General features: G+C 53.3%; 1 protein-coding gene across 10 annotated transcripts in view; it reads left to right on the top strand.

Annotated features, from left to right (window-relative positions):
* RAP1GAP2 (RAP1 GTPase activating protein 2) overlaps positions 1–13,561 on the top strand; it is a 224,356-nt gene extending 210,795 nt beyond the window's left edge. For 9 of the 10 annotated variants that reach the window (XM_077851696.1, XM_077851697.1, XM_077851703.1 and 6 more), the window contains 8 exons: positions 276–413; positions 2,032–2,153; positions 4,374–4,487; positions 4,701–4,818; positions 5,271–5,397; positions 8,108–8,184; positions 8,588–8,626; positions 9,486–13,561. In XM_077851696.1, the coding sequence (XP_077707822.1) occupies positions 276–413; positions 2,032–2,153; positions 4,374–4,487; positions 4,701–4,818; positions 5,271–5,397; positions 8,108–8,184; positions 8,588–8,596 (705 nt within the window). In that variant the 3' untranslated portion in view covers positions 8,597–8,626; positions 9,486–13,561. The remainder of the gene's footprint in view (positions 1–275; positions 414–2,031; positions 2,154–4,373; positions 4,488–4,700; positions 4,819–5,270; positions 5,398–8,107; positions 8,185–8,587; positions 8,627–9,485) is intronic. The other variant, XR_013354047.1, reaches the window with a different exon arrangement.
* Positions 13,562–13,689: the final 128 nt, after the last annotated feature.

Genomic DNA, 13,689 nt, shown 5'->3' with positions numbered 1-13,689 from the left:
GCTTGGAGTCTCAGCAGTCTTGATTTTAGCTGTTCCTATCCATGCACACTGTGACAAGCGCCCGATTGCCCTGGGTGTCCCCTCCTGGACACTTCACTGTTTGCTGGTGTGTCCTTTGCTCTCTGGTGGCCCCACATGGGCACAGGGCCCTGTGTGGCCTGCGTGTGCATGAGTGTGCACAAGCCGAGGGCAATGTCCACAGACCCTGCCAGGAGGATGGGGACATCCAGCGGACTGGGCTGCAGCTCTCAGGTCCCTGTCACTTCTCCCCTCAGAGGGCCATCCGTGTGCGCAGCCACTCCATGGAGACCATGGTGAGCAGCCAGAAGAAGCAGCACAGTGGAGGCATCCCTGGCAGCCTCAGCGGAGGCATCTCGCACAACAGCATGGAGGTCACCAAGACCACCTTCTCGGTGAGCGCCGCAGGCCCCGGGGGGTGCCCAGGTTCCCAGGGGGCCCCTCTAGGCCTGCCAAGGAGGGTACATGCACCCAGGCGTGGGCCAGGGGACCAGAGCAGGACCCAGGGCCCTGCCTGTGAAATGGAGCCTCCATCCATCACAGGTACGGCTGGGGCTGGCCCAGAAGAGAAGCCCTCCCTGTCTCCTTCCTGTTTTCTGAGTTCCCTTGATGGCTGGGCTTCCTCCCTGTGGCTCACCCTGCAAAATGATTTCTGTGCCCAGGGGCTTGGGACCCCTGAGGTGAGGGGTATCCTTGCTTTGGTATTAATGATCACAGTAGCCACCCCCGGCTTGCTCTGCACCTGGGATGGAGCGAAGTAATTTCACAGTATCTCATCTGATTCCTGTAGCAGAAGTGTTCTCCATTTCAAATTTGAGGAAAGGAGGTGCAGAGAGGTTTAGTAACCTGCCACAGGTCACTTAGCTCAGCTGAAGAGCTGGGATCTGGGTGCGTGTCTCCCTGACTGGGAGTCTTTGCCATGAATCACTGTGTATGCAGTTCCCAAGGAAAGAGCCTGGCATGTCTGTGGGTTTGGGCCTGGCCTGCTTGCACCAGGGATGGCCAGGTAAGGGAACCACATAATTGGTCCATTTAAAAAACAAAATGACTTTGGATTCCTATAATCTAGGATTTTTTTTTTCTTTTTCAAATAGAATATACCCACATTGATACTAAGGATTAGTATTATAAGTGGTCTTACATAATTCATTGGACTTAACAAATATTTTCATAACTATTGTTCTACACAGAAGGTCTGTGAAATGAGCAAGGCAGGACAGTTATCCCCATTCTGTAGATGAGACGGGGGCCCAGAGAGTTTGGGCTCCTTACTCAGGTTTCACAGCACACAAATGGCACAAGTTGGAGCCTGCTTTAGAGGCAGTCTCTAAAGAATGACTGCAGTCTCCCTCAATCTCATGTTCATCCCCCTGTATGTGGCAGAAACAGAGCCACATTCTTGGCGGGTTGCCTCGGCCTGTGGATGCACGTGGTCTTGGCTCTGCTGCTCATTCTGTTTTGTTATTGAGAGACCCAGTGTGGACCCCAATTATTTGTGAGGAATGGATGGAGAGTCTGAACCCTGGGTTCTTGTCCTGCCAGTGATTCGCTGTATGACTGTAGCCCAATCCCCTCGCCCTTTGGCTCCTCAGCTTCCTCATCAGAAAGGTGAGAGGTTGGACCAGGTCACCCTCAGGGCTGCCTTAGCTTTGTGGTTCTCAGGCTGTGATCCCCTGAACCATCCTGACTTTTTCAATATGCTGAGCTTTCTTTAGGGTGGCCCTGACCCCTTGTTCTTCTAAGAATTCTGGTGTTTGGTGACCATTACATGGGGCCACAAAGTTTGACTTAAGAACACAGGAAAACAGGCTGCAAATGGCTGGAATCTGGGGGTCTCAGCTCCTCCTTTTACATGGATCTAGCTTTCCCAGCTGCCTTGCTATTTTCTGGGATCTCTTCCAGACTAGTTGAGGGGTGCAGGAGCTATTTGTAGACCAGAAAGTGGGGGGGGGGGTGAAGAGAAGGAGACTGGGGTCTGGAATGGGCTGTGAGCACTCATTTTGTCATTGGCAGCCTCCAGTGGTGGCGGCGGCGGTGGCAAAGAACCAGTCACGGAGCCCCATCAAGCGGCGGTCGGGGCTCTTCCCCCGTCTGCACACAGGTTCTGAAGGCCAAGGCGACAGCCGGACTCGATGGTAACTATGCAGGGCGGGGTTTGTGGGTCCTTCCACCACTGCAGCCTCCAGATGCCCAACCTTGGGGAGTGCTTTGCACAGCCTCAGGAGATAGCTTCCTTCTAACCTTGATCCACACTTTAGGCACCCGCACATCCCAGCCCCTCACTCTGCTCTGTCCACTGAGGCAGATTTGATCAGCCTCTGTTCGGGACTTTCTAGAATTGTCCATGTCACATTTGGAAATGTTGGTTGGATTCTTTTTTATCTCCTTTTCCAATGCTCACTCAAATATTTGCTCTTATGGAAGCCTTCCCTGATTCTGCCAGACAGTTCACTGAACTTTCCTTAGGGCTTCTAGAATGTTTTCTCTCTCTCTTTCTCTCTCTCTCTCTCTCTTTAAGATTTTATTTATTTATTCATGAGAGACTCAGGGAGAGAGAGACAGAGACATAGGCAGAGGGAGAAGCAGGTTTCCTGAGGAGAGCCTGATACGAGACTCAAATCCTAGGACCCCGGGGATCACGTCCTGAATCAAAGGCAGGTGCTCAACCACTGAGCCACCCAGGTGTCCCCAGGTGGTGTTTAAGGCAGATCAACAAATACCACCACCCAAGGCAGTGTGGAAAATGCCTAGAGAACACCAGTATTTCAGGGCAAGGGGAGAAACAGAAGGAAGATGAGAGAGAAGAAAGCCAAGTGGGGAGGGATTCCAGAAGGGAAGGTCTACCGTGTCAGGCATGCAGAGAAGCCTTGCAGTATGGCCCATACCCCTGCATGGGTGGACAATTAGGAGGGCATTAGCAGCCTCATTAAAAGTGCACTTGATGGACTCACACTTCTGGGATGGTTGTCATCAAAAGACACAAAAAAACAAGTGTTGGCAAGAAAAATTCGAATCCTCAGGCATTGCTTGTGGGAGTGTAAATGAATGCACCTGCTTTGGAAAACAGCCTGGCAGTTCTTGAGAAAGTTAAACATGGAGTTACCATATGACCCAGCAGTTCCACTCCTGGTATATGCCCAAGAGAAGGAATACATATGTCGACATAAAAACTAGCACACAGATGTTCCTAGCAGCATTACTCATAATAGCCCAAAGTGGAAATGATCCAAATGTCCATCACTCCGTGAAGGGATAAATAAAATGTGGTATATCTGGAAAGTGGGGTATTTTTTTTTTTTTTTGTAATGGAAAGGAGGAAAGTACTGATATATGCTACAACTTAGATGAACTTTGAAAAGACTGTGCTAAATGAAAGAAGCTGGTCACAAAAGACCATGGCACGTTGTGTGACTCCATCTATGTGAACTGTCCAGACTGGACAAATCCAGACAGAAAGTTGACTCGTGATTGCCAGGTCCTGGGGGAGGGGAGCTCTGGGAATGGTTATGAGTGGGTCTGGAGTTTCTTTAAGAGGGTCTAAGATGTTCTAAAATTAGATAGTGCTCATGGTTGTGAACATGCTAAATATACTAAAATAGACTGTGAATATACTAAAAACCATTGAATCATATACTTTAAGTGGGAGACTTGTATGTGGATTGTATCTCAGTAAAGCTGCTATAAAAGTTGCATTGAGGACAAGGCTATCTTGTCCCCAAGAGGGGACATAAGACAAATTGTGGGCATCAGTACATGGCCTTTGTTAAACCACAGGAGAAAGCGCTTGGGCCCTTGGCCAGGAATAGCCTATTTACCAAGATGCCCTTCCCAACTGCCTCATCACATGGATCCAGGGAGCTCATACTGTGGTCTGTGTGAAGGGTGTCCCTGGAGTTATGCATGTTACCCTGCCAGCACCACCCAGGAGACCATACGCATTGGGTTATTTCCCTGCTGTGGGAGTGGATGTCATAGACCCCACTCCATTCCCTCTGTGGCCTGCTCTTGACTTAGAGCTCTGCCAGGTGGGATGGCCAGCGAAGGGGGGAAGTGGACTTGGGCTTGGGGGCATCAAGCCAGGGCTCTTGCTTGTTCACTCTTGACTCACCCAGGAATCTAGAGGAGCCCCTGATGGAGCAGAAAACCCTGTTGTGCGCTGTGGCGTGAGTGAGGCTCAGGGGAATGGAGGTCCTGGTGGGACCTGGGTCCTGGTGGCTGTTCCCTGGCAGGAGTGCTGTGACCCCACAGGCCCTGTGGTACTGAGAGCTGGTTAGGCTTATCTCAGGCCTGAGGGTGGGATGGGGGCTGAGGGGCTGACTTCATGGCCTCACACCTCTTTATTCCTATTCCCTTAGTGATAGCGCATCCAGCAACCCCAAGACCCCGGATGGTGTACACCCTTCTCAAGAGATAAAGTCTGAGGCCTCCTCCAATCCCAGCTCTCCAGAAATCTGTCCCAACAAGGAGAAGTAAGAAAATGAGGGTGGATGGAGGGCTGGCCTTAGCCACTTGGAGCCCTGGGGTACGCTCTCTGCCGAGAGCCAGCATTTGTGCTTTGAGAATTCTGTGGAGGTAGGGGCATGGGGAGTCGCTGGTGGGCAAGCTCAGCCTCTGCCAGGTGTGCCCTACATGGGGAGGAGGTCCAGGGTGTGACCAGGCCTGCCCCTCTCCTGTTCCCATAGGCCCTTCATCAAGTTGAAGGAGAATGGCCGAGCCAACATCTCCCGCTCCTCCTCTAGCACCAGCAGCTTCAGCAGCACAGCGGGGGAGGGCGAGGCCATGGAAGAATGTGACAGTGGGGTAGGTGTGGCTCCATCCGACCCTGGGGACCTGGGAGTGGGGAGGGCGACCTGGGCCCAGCCAGACAACCGCTGGATGCAGTAACTAGCTGCTGTGGGAAGAGCCCCATCCTGGCCCTTTGGCCCTATGGGGGAAAGGGGACGTATGGGAACAAAAGGTGGGCCAGCCATTTGTCTCCTCTCCCTGGGAGGGACATGGGAATGGCAGCAGGGGGCTGGAGACCAGACTGAGTGGGGTCTCTGCCGTAGCCTTCCTGGCCAGAGAGGAGAGGGTCAGGGGCACTTCTGGGGGCAGGATTGGAGGCGGCAGAAAGAGCAGGTCCAGGTGGGAAGTGGGGGCCGGTGACTACCCTGAGCTTGCAGGAGGCCTGGGTCAGGCCTGCCATGGCACAGGCGACCCTGTGGGACCGCTGAGGATGGAGCCAGCCTCACTCACCCGGCCTCTCTCCCCAGAGCAGCCAGCCGTCCACGACCTCGCCCTTCAAGCAGGAGGTGTTTGTGTACAGCCCGTCCCCGAGCAGCGAGAGCCCTGGCCTGGGGGCAGCTGCCACCCCCATCATCATGAGCCGGAGTCCTACAGGTCAGTGGGGTGTGGTGTGTGCCCTGTGGGTGGAGAGGGGTGCGGGGGCTGTATCCTGACCACTGCTCATGCCTCTGAGCCCCGTGTGCGCCCTGTGGCTGGGCGGGGGCACGGGGGCTGTATCCTGATCTCTGCTCATGGCCCATGAGCCCCCCCCCCCCCCCCCCCCAGAAATCACGTAGCTGGCACTCCAGCCCTTGAGCCCTACTAGCTCTCTTCATCTGTTCACCGGCATTAAGATGCCTGTGTTCTTATGGTCTCCTTACTCCTGGGGACACCAAGGCTCTGGAAGTTCAGTGGTCTGTCTGGTAGAGGAGTTGGGATTTGAAAGCAGAGGCTCATTTGCTGCACCCCATCCTTGATGCTGGGTCCTCTGCTGCAGGGATGGCTGTGACAGTGCAAGGGTACAAAGTGGACGCATGTTGCAGGGGGAGGGAACCACACTGGTTTCTTGGGCTACAGTTTGTGGAGGGGCCAGGTGTGAGAGGGCCCTGGGCTGGGGCTGCCGTGGAGACTCCTGCAAGCTGGGTGCTACCCTGCTGGTGAGAGGAGCCATTGAAAGGTCTTAGGGAGAGAAGTGCTATCTGTACTAGAGAAAGACTGTTCTGGTTGCCGTGGCTGACCGGGTGCACGGGATTGGTGGGGAGTAGACACAGGGAGGGAGATCAGTGAGAGGTCACAGTGGGCAGTGAGGGGTGGCTGGGCTGTGGATCAGGGAGGGTGCCTGGAGCAATAGAGAAGGATGTGGATTCAAGAGATGTCACGGAAGTAAAATCTTCATGGCTCAATAGTGAAGGCTCAGGAGGGCAGAGTCTGGGCCTTTGGGGGTTCTGTGCCCACTGCAGTCAGGTGGAGCAGGTGGCGGCAGCTCTGGGGAGAGGTGAAGGCTTGGGGCATGAGGGGAGCACCATCTGAGTGGCTGCACACACCAGGCGCTGGCAGGGCACCACTGGCACCCAGAAATCAGAGCCTTGCGGTCCGGCCCCCAAGGAGTGCAGCCCAGTGTGGAACCAAGTGCAGGATTGTGGGGCTTGGGTTCATATCCTTGATCTGCCGCTGACTGGTGATGCGACATTGGGCAGAGCCTTTCTGTACCTCGATTTCCCTGAGCAAAGACTGGAGGGAGGGGAATAGTTCCTACCTCACGTGGTTGGTTGTGTGAAGGTTAGATGAACTTAGAGTTGTAAGAGACTTAGAACTGTTAACCTAAATGTTAAATAACAGGAATAGAACAATAGTGCAGTTAATGGTGCTCCATCAGGGGGCTCCAATAGGCTGAGGCTGAGAAACTCTAGTCGCGTGATAGAAACCCAGAGGGAGCAGTTCCCATGCTTCCTTTCATCAGCGCCCCATGCTGGGCTGCTGCAGCGAGGGCTCTAATCCTGGCTGTGGCATGGACAGGGCCTCCTCCCAGAGCCTCAGTCTCCTCAGCTGTGAAGTAGGGTAGGAATGGAAATTCCCTGATATTTAAAAAATAAGGTTTAATTCAGTATTGAAGGAATGAATGAAAGAATCTGTAACCAAGCCTGGCCTCTACTTGGTATTAAATACCAAAGTAAATAAGGTTTAAAAAATACAGATTTTTAAAAAGATTTTATTTATTCATGAGAGACACGGTGGGGGGGAGGGGGGTGCAGAAACATAGGCAGAGGGAGAAGCAGGCTCCCTGCAGGAAGCCTGATGCAGGACTCCATCTGGGACTCCGGGATCATGCCCTGAGCCAAAGGCAGATGCTCAACCGCTGAGCCACCCAGGCGTCCCAGTAAATAAGATTTTGAGTAGCAGGAGGTCTAGAGAGCATCTGCCACTTGCTGAAGATCACCCAGGGCATAAGGGGACCTTTAACGTGCCTGGTGACTCCCTTTGGTGCTTCTGGCACCACACCGTGTGCTTCTCTCTACCTGCTTTCCCTGCACACACGGCTTAGCCCTGGGGCCACCTCCTCTTCCCAGCCTCCTCTTCCTAGCCTCCTGTCTCATGGGAACTTCCCAGTTCCAACTACAATGCATTTTCAAATTTCATCGCCATATATATTTCTCCTTTTCTTTTTAAAGATTTTATTTATTTGGTAGATAGAGTGAGCAGGAGGGGCAGAAGCAGACTCTCCACTGAGCAGGGAGCCTAATGTAGGGCTTGATCCCAGGACCCTGAGATCATGACCTGTGCGGAAGGCAGATGCCTAACCAATTGAGCCACACAGGTGCCCCAAATTTCATCTGTATTTTTAATGTTTCCTTCATTAGTTTAAGCCTAGACAACAAAACTATAGGTCAGGCCCTGAGTTTGTAGCATCCACTGATTTCTGAAGTGTACATGCTCTACCATAGCTGAGCTCAGGCCAGCAGTGTGCTGTGGAGCCTGGAAGAGGCATCAGGCTCCACGGACATAAGTAACCCAAAGAGAGTAGATCATAGCAAAATGCAGTGAAATAATTGGGGAGCAAGGACTTTTGAGTATTTACGATCTTTGCTGAATATGATTTATTGAATTGTAAACTTCTATAATTTAATTTTTTAAAAAGTTCCTGGGTTCACCAACCAGCTTACATTTCTAAAAATTTCTAAGTTTAGGAGTTAGCTCTGACAAATTGCTGCAGGTCAGCTGGAAATGCCTAGTGGAGGAGGGGCCCCTTCCTCTGCCCTCCTGTAGCACCCATACCCCAAATTCATAGCCCTGGTGACCTCTGCATGGACACTTCTCTTTTTCCTAGATGCCAAAAGCAGAAACTCCCCGAGGTCAAATCTGAAATTCCGCTTTGATAAGCTCAGCCATGCCAGCTCTAGTGCGGTAAGGATCTAGGGGCAGGAGGGTGGTGGGGGGAGCCTCTTGCATCCCACATTCCAGCCTTCTCCAAGAGCCAGGTGTCCTTCTTGGGGGCCAAAGGAAGGGGGTACTTCCCACATCCTGCTGGGGGAAGGACCACTCTGGTCAGATTTGGGGGTGATGCTATAATCCCCATATGGTACAGGCATCAGCCTAGGGGATGCCAGCCACCTGTGCCATACCTGCTGTGTTGGAGTCACAGCTTTGGACATGTGCAGGTGTGCGCTGGGAACTCTTGGCTCCTGGGGCCTCGGGTCCCTTCCTTAGCTCACCAAGGAGTTGAGAGCTGAGTACACAGAGGCTGCAGCCAGTGGAGATTATGTTGTTTAGTTAGTTAACACTCTTCTATGGGTTTTTCTTGAAACAGGGTCACTAATGTGAAAGAGGAGTCCTTCGCTTGTCAAAGGTGGGTCAAGGGTTTGTCCTGTTGTGACCATGAGGGAAGGTGTGTCTGCTTAAGATCAGGGTGCTAGTGGCCTGATAACCTGGGAATGGCCAGTTGGGGAGGGCCACTCACCTCTTCCCTGAAGCCTCTGTGATGGGGCTTGGGTCTGGACAGAAGAAGACTGCTGACAGCCTGGGGCGCGGATGGGAAGGGTTGCCCAATAGGATTGGGCCAGGCTTACTGAGTTGGTCTCCATGCCCTAGGAGGAGCCTGGTTCAGCAGGCAGAGGGGCAGGAGCCCAGAGCCACACCCCCCACCCCACACAGAGGGTTCCTCAGTCTGTCCCCTTGCCAACCTGTCCTTGGTAGTCTTTCCCTCCTTGTGTGTTTGGCCAGGGCTCTGGGCTGAAATGTGTCCTCCCTGCACGTTCAGAGATGCCCCAGCCCCCTGGACACTGTGTGGGATGACCCGAGGGAGGACTTCTGGTCCTGGCCTCAGGTGAGGGAGTGTCCAGTTTTCATCAGAGTGGGGCATGGGTCCAGTTAGCCACCCCTGGGGCTGGACCTCCTGCTGTGGAGCCCTGTGGCACTGGGGGAACCACACAGGGCCAGAGTTCTGTCTACTTCATATAAACCTGATGTGTGAAAAAGAAGAGACTGTGGGAATTCTGACGCTCACCTTCATGCCCATTGTGCACTTCAGATGCCTCTGCTCACCAAGTCAGTGTTTATGGCCAGCCTCTTATGCTGCCTCATGTCTGGCACGCTTGTACTTGGTGTCTCCTGTCCCAAGCACCTTCAGGAGGTATAGCCGCGGCCACCTGTTCTCCTTCCCTCCTCACCCAGCGTGTGCTCATCATCTCCCTCCTTCTCTCCTCCAGGGAAGTTCCGGTTCTGTCTGGGAGAAGGCTCCTATTCCAGCAGTTTGGGGGTGCCATCCACTACTCTGACCATCACAGGCCTGCTGCCCCGGCCACCTGCCCACCACTGTCCCAGTGTCCCAGTTTGGCCACACTCCTGCCTGTCCCCTTGCCAAGACAGTCTGCGAGCACTTCTTCTCTGGCCAAGGCCTCGTTACACCGGCCTGCCCCTGCTCTGACCGCCCTATGTTATGTGTGTCTGGGTCATTTGTCATCTCATTCTGTGTGCAAAGGAGAGTTGGGCAAGGGGAGGATCCAGGTCGTGGGGATTTGGTCAGGGCCTAGAGAGGCAGAGAAATTGGTGAGGTGGGGAGTGGAGGCTGTCGGCAGGATGCCACACCCGGGGAGGGGCAGCCCTCTGTCCTGGATGAGGCAGGTCCAGCAAATACAGTAGGTGGGGGCCGAGGGACCACTTTTCCAGGAACCAAGATTTGTAGCTGTCCTCCAAGATGTCATGGTAGAGATCAGGGTGTCGCCTCCACATTGTGCTTCTATTCTAGGAGCTTCCCTCTTGCCCATCCGCCCACCTCAGGCCCTGCTGCCTGTGTGTCGTGTGTGCCGCAGCTGACCAAGACAGCTGCGGTGTGTGGATGTGGCCCCGCACTCTTCCTCCATGGCAGCCTGGTGGTGTTGCTGTGGGAGGAGCCCTGGGCCCGGCTCTCCCCTTGGAGGGATGTTTGCCCCAAGAAGGGGTAGGCAGCCTCCAGCAAGAAGGAATCCAGAAAGAGCAAGCTGGTGAGCTGTGCTCTGGGGCCTTGGCTGAGGAAGACCTTTGGGCGGCGGGCTGGGGTGGGATGCAAGTCCCCACTGATATGAAGGCTCGTGGAAGAGTTACTTCAGCCTACCACTGAAGTCAGAGCTGGGGGGGCGGGGGGGGATGACCCGTCTGCCTGGGTCGATGTGTGGATGCTAAATGTAGGCATGAGGAAGGAGCAACGTCCCTCTGTGGCTTCTGCTCCTGGCATCTGTGGAGGGCCCAGTGCTTCCTTGGGGGCTCTTTCCAGCTGCTATGCCCTTTGGCCTTGTTGGCACTTGGTCCCCTAGTCCCCTTCGACTGTGAGTCTGTAGGCAGTGGTCAGTTGGTGGGATTTTTACAACCTGGGCCCTAGCTGGATGCTGCCTGCCCCCTTGGCCAGAGCCAGCTCACTCTCCAGAGCAACCCCCCTTTGCCTGCTTGTCATCCATCCTTGTCTGCAGTGCAGAAAGTTGTTTGTACGGACTAGCCCTGGTGGAGGTTATGGCGGGTGTCCCCCCCACGTAAAACTGAGAGACTGCAGAGCAGAGTGTTGCAGCTTGGGGTGCACATGGGGCCTCTGTGACCCAGGATAGCCAGGGGGCCTCGGGCCGGGCTCCTGCCTCAGTGAGCAGATGGTAAGGATTTCTACCAAATGTTTTATTTGCACTGGCACCTGGGCCCATCCTGAAGTCAGAGTGGTCTCACGTCCATGTTATACTTGTTTTTGACTATTGTGATCATTTGCCCACCGCTTTTGCCGTCAGCACAAAACCTTGATCCTTCATCTCTCACTCATGTGGACCTCGTGGGACCCTACTGGCAGGCTGGGGGGACCTCTCCCCTCACACTATTTGAGAAATATGTTTACTAGAATACTAGTCTGGCAAAATTTCTTCCAGTGAGGTCAACAAAGGTCTGTTTAGCTTTTATTAAACACCGTAGCAGCACTCACTGCTGGAATGAGGTCTGCAGATTTTGGCAGCATTCTGTTGGCTGGGTTTCTGAAGGAACTTGAAAGGTCAAACTGCAGTAAAACAAAACAAAACAAAACAAAAAAAAACAACACACAACTATTCCAGGTTCTGGCTTGCTGCTTGGGTAGCTAGTATTTACAGCTGCTTGGTGATTGTGCTATGTTGGGTTAGGGTCTGGGGTCCTCTGGAGTTTCCAGGTTGTCCCACCCTGTTCTTCTTGGGAACTCCAGTGCCCCGGCTATTCCTACTGCAGCACTCGCCTCCTGGGAGGGCTCTGCCCCTGCCTCTGAGCCAGTGGCCAGGGATGCTGGGTGTGCCCGGCTACGGGCATGTTCTCTACAAAACAGACCTGAGAAGTGGTCTCTGCCTTCTGTGTGCTACCAGGGGTACATTGGGCACGGTCTGAAATGTCCCTCCCCCCTGGGCCCTGTCTTTCTGTCTCTAGAAAGCCCAGCCCATCTATGGCTTCTAGAGTATACATGACCAAGTCCTAGGGCTGAGGGGGAGGAGGAGAACAGGGAGTGGGCAGTCTCCTCTCAGCCCTCTGGACCATGGGGCAGGCAGCTTGGAGCCCTGGAGGCTGCTTCCTCTACTTTCTCTTGCATCTGCTCTGTTCCAAAGTTTCCTTTTATTGCTGCGCCCAATCTTGGGGCTCAAAGATTTGCTCAAGTCTCCTTGGTCCCTGTGACCAGACTCATCCTGATGGTGCTCATGCTGGTATTTGAGACACTCTGCTTGTGACACTCTGGGAGGAGAAACTATACATGTCAGGCTCTGTAGGGCACTGTGTGCCTCTGCTCATTGGTGCTTAAGAGCAGATGAGATAGAAGATCTGAGCTAGAGTTTTTAGTGAATGGAAAATGATGAATGAATGAAAAGTGAGTGAAAAATATTCTGTGGTTCAGCCTTGTCGACATCATGTCAATGTCCAAGCTTTCTGGGACCCTTCGGACATCTAATCCATTCATATTCTCATCCAGCTGAGAAACCTCAGCCTCTGTGAGAGAAAAAAACTCGCAGGAGGTCTCACAGCCAACAAGTGGCAAAGCTGGGATTGGAACCCACAGCCCAGGGCCCTTCCTTTTACACCACTACACGGTTGGTTGAACGGGCGGCTGCATTTGCTGGGGCCCTGGGTTCCGGAGGAGCCAGGTTAGCTGGTGCCCGGGCACCGGCTGGGAGCTGTGCGCAGCAAGGTAGGGCCTCAGTCTCTCTTCATCAGGAGGGGTATGGGTTCAGATTCCCAATGAGGGCCCTGGGGTTTTGGGTGCTGCTTGAGCAAAACAAATGAGGAGGGAAGGAGATTTCAGAGCCGCAGTTCCTCAGCTCTGATCTGCGATGGGGGTGGAGGCCAGGGCAGAGGAGTTAGCCAACCCGCAGTTTCTCCTTAAGTTCAGAAGAAAAGAGGTAACAGAAAACTGTCCTGTTCTCCCCGGTCCTTAAACAAATGTAGTTAGCAAAAAGTATAGGCTGCTGTGCCGAAGCGCGACGAGAGCCAGTGTCACTTTCTTACCCTGACTGGTCAAGGTGCCAATGCAAACACTACCTTCTTCATTTGATTCTGAGTCAACAGAGACAGGCTGTTTTTGGGGAACAGCCAGGGGCCAGGTGGGTGGCTGGGTCCTGCTTGGGATGCACAGCTTCTCAAGCCTCTTGCTCGCTTTCTCCAAGGTGAGAGTGGGTCAGTGGGGTTTGCCAAGGCTGCCAAGGAACATTCTGTAAGCCCACTGTGTGTTTTACCACGAGCCCCTTGCCCACCCCAACCCACCTCTCCCTCCTTTCAGCCGGGCCGCCTGGCCCTTTGGGGGGACGGAGACCCCCCACTAGGGCCAAGGCCGGCAGAGCCCTGGTTGGTGAGAGGCTGTGGGGCAACCGCTCTGCCCTGGGGAAAGGGTGTTCGGCTGGAAGACTGGAATTGAAATGCCATCATCTTTGATTTTGTACTATTTCTACTTGGAACCGTCAGTTCCTCCTCGCTCCTTAGCATGTGTGCCAGCTCTTCCCTGTCATGGGCCTCACCCTTCCACACCCCCTGGGGCCTGACGCTCCAGTGTGAAGACGTTCCTCTGTGTGATAGAACCTGCGAGTGTAGCTTGGAAATGGTGATCCGTGTGGTGACTTTTCTTTTTTTCCTCTTCTTGAGGAGGTGATTTGTAGAACCCCGACTGCCTAGGTAATGTAAATACTGTACATTTAATTTATTGCTATGGTAGCACATTGTATTTGTTAATGTATAAAACAAATTCTAAAAAGGTCGACAAATGTATATTTTGTTGCTTAAATGTGTCTTTGCAAAAATTGACAATAAATAACATATTTTGTGTCCATCCTTGTTCAGACTTTTTTGCTCAGGGCTTGGGGCCCTTTCATCTGAGGTTGAATCCTGGCAGCCCCCGTATCTACTGCCCGTAGATGTGTTACTGTGGCCTGAAGAGTGTTTTAAAATACTTGAGTT

This window comes from Canis aureus, chromosome 16 (assembly GCF_053574225.1).
Source record: "Canis aureus isolate CA01 chromosome 16, VMU_Caureus_v.1.0, whole genome shotgun sequence".
NCBI classification, from domain to species: Eukaryota; Metazoa; Chordata; class Mammalia; order Carnivora; family Canidae; genus Canis; species Canis aureus.
The sequence above is the reverse complement of the archived record's forward strand: the minus strand, read 5'-3'. Positions and strand labels throughout refer to the sequence as shown.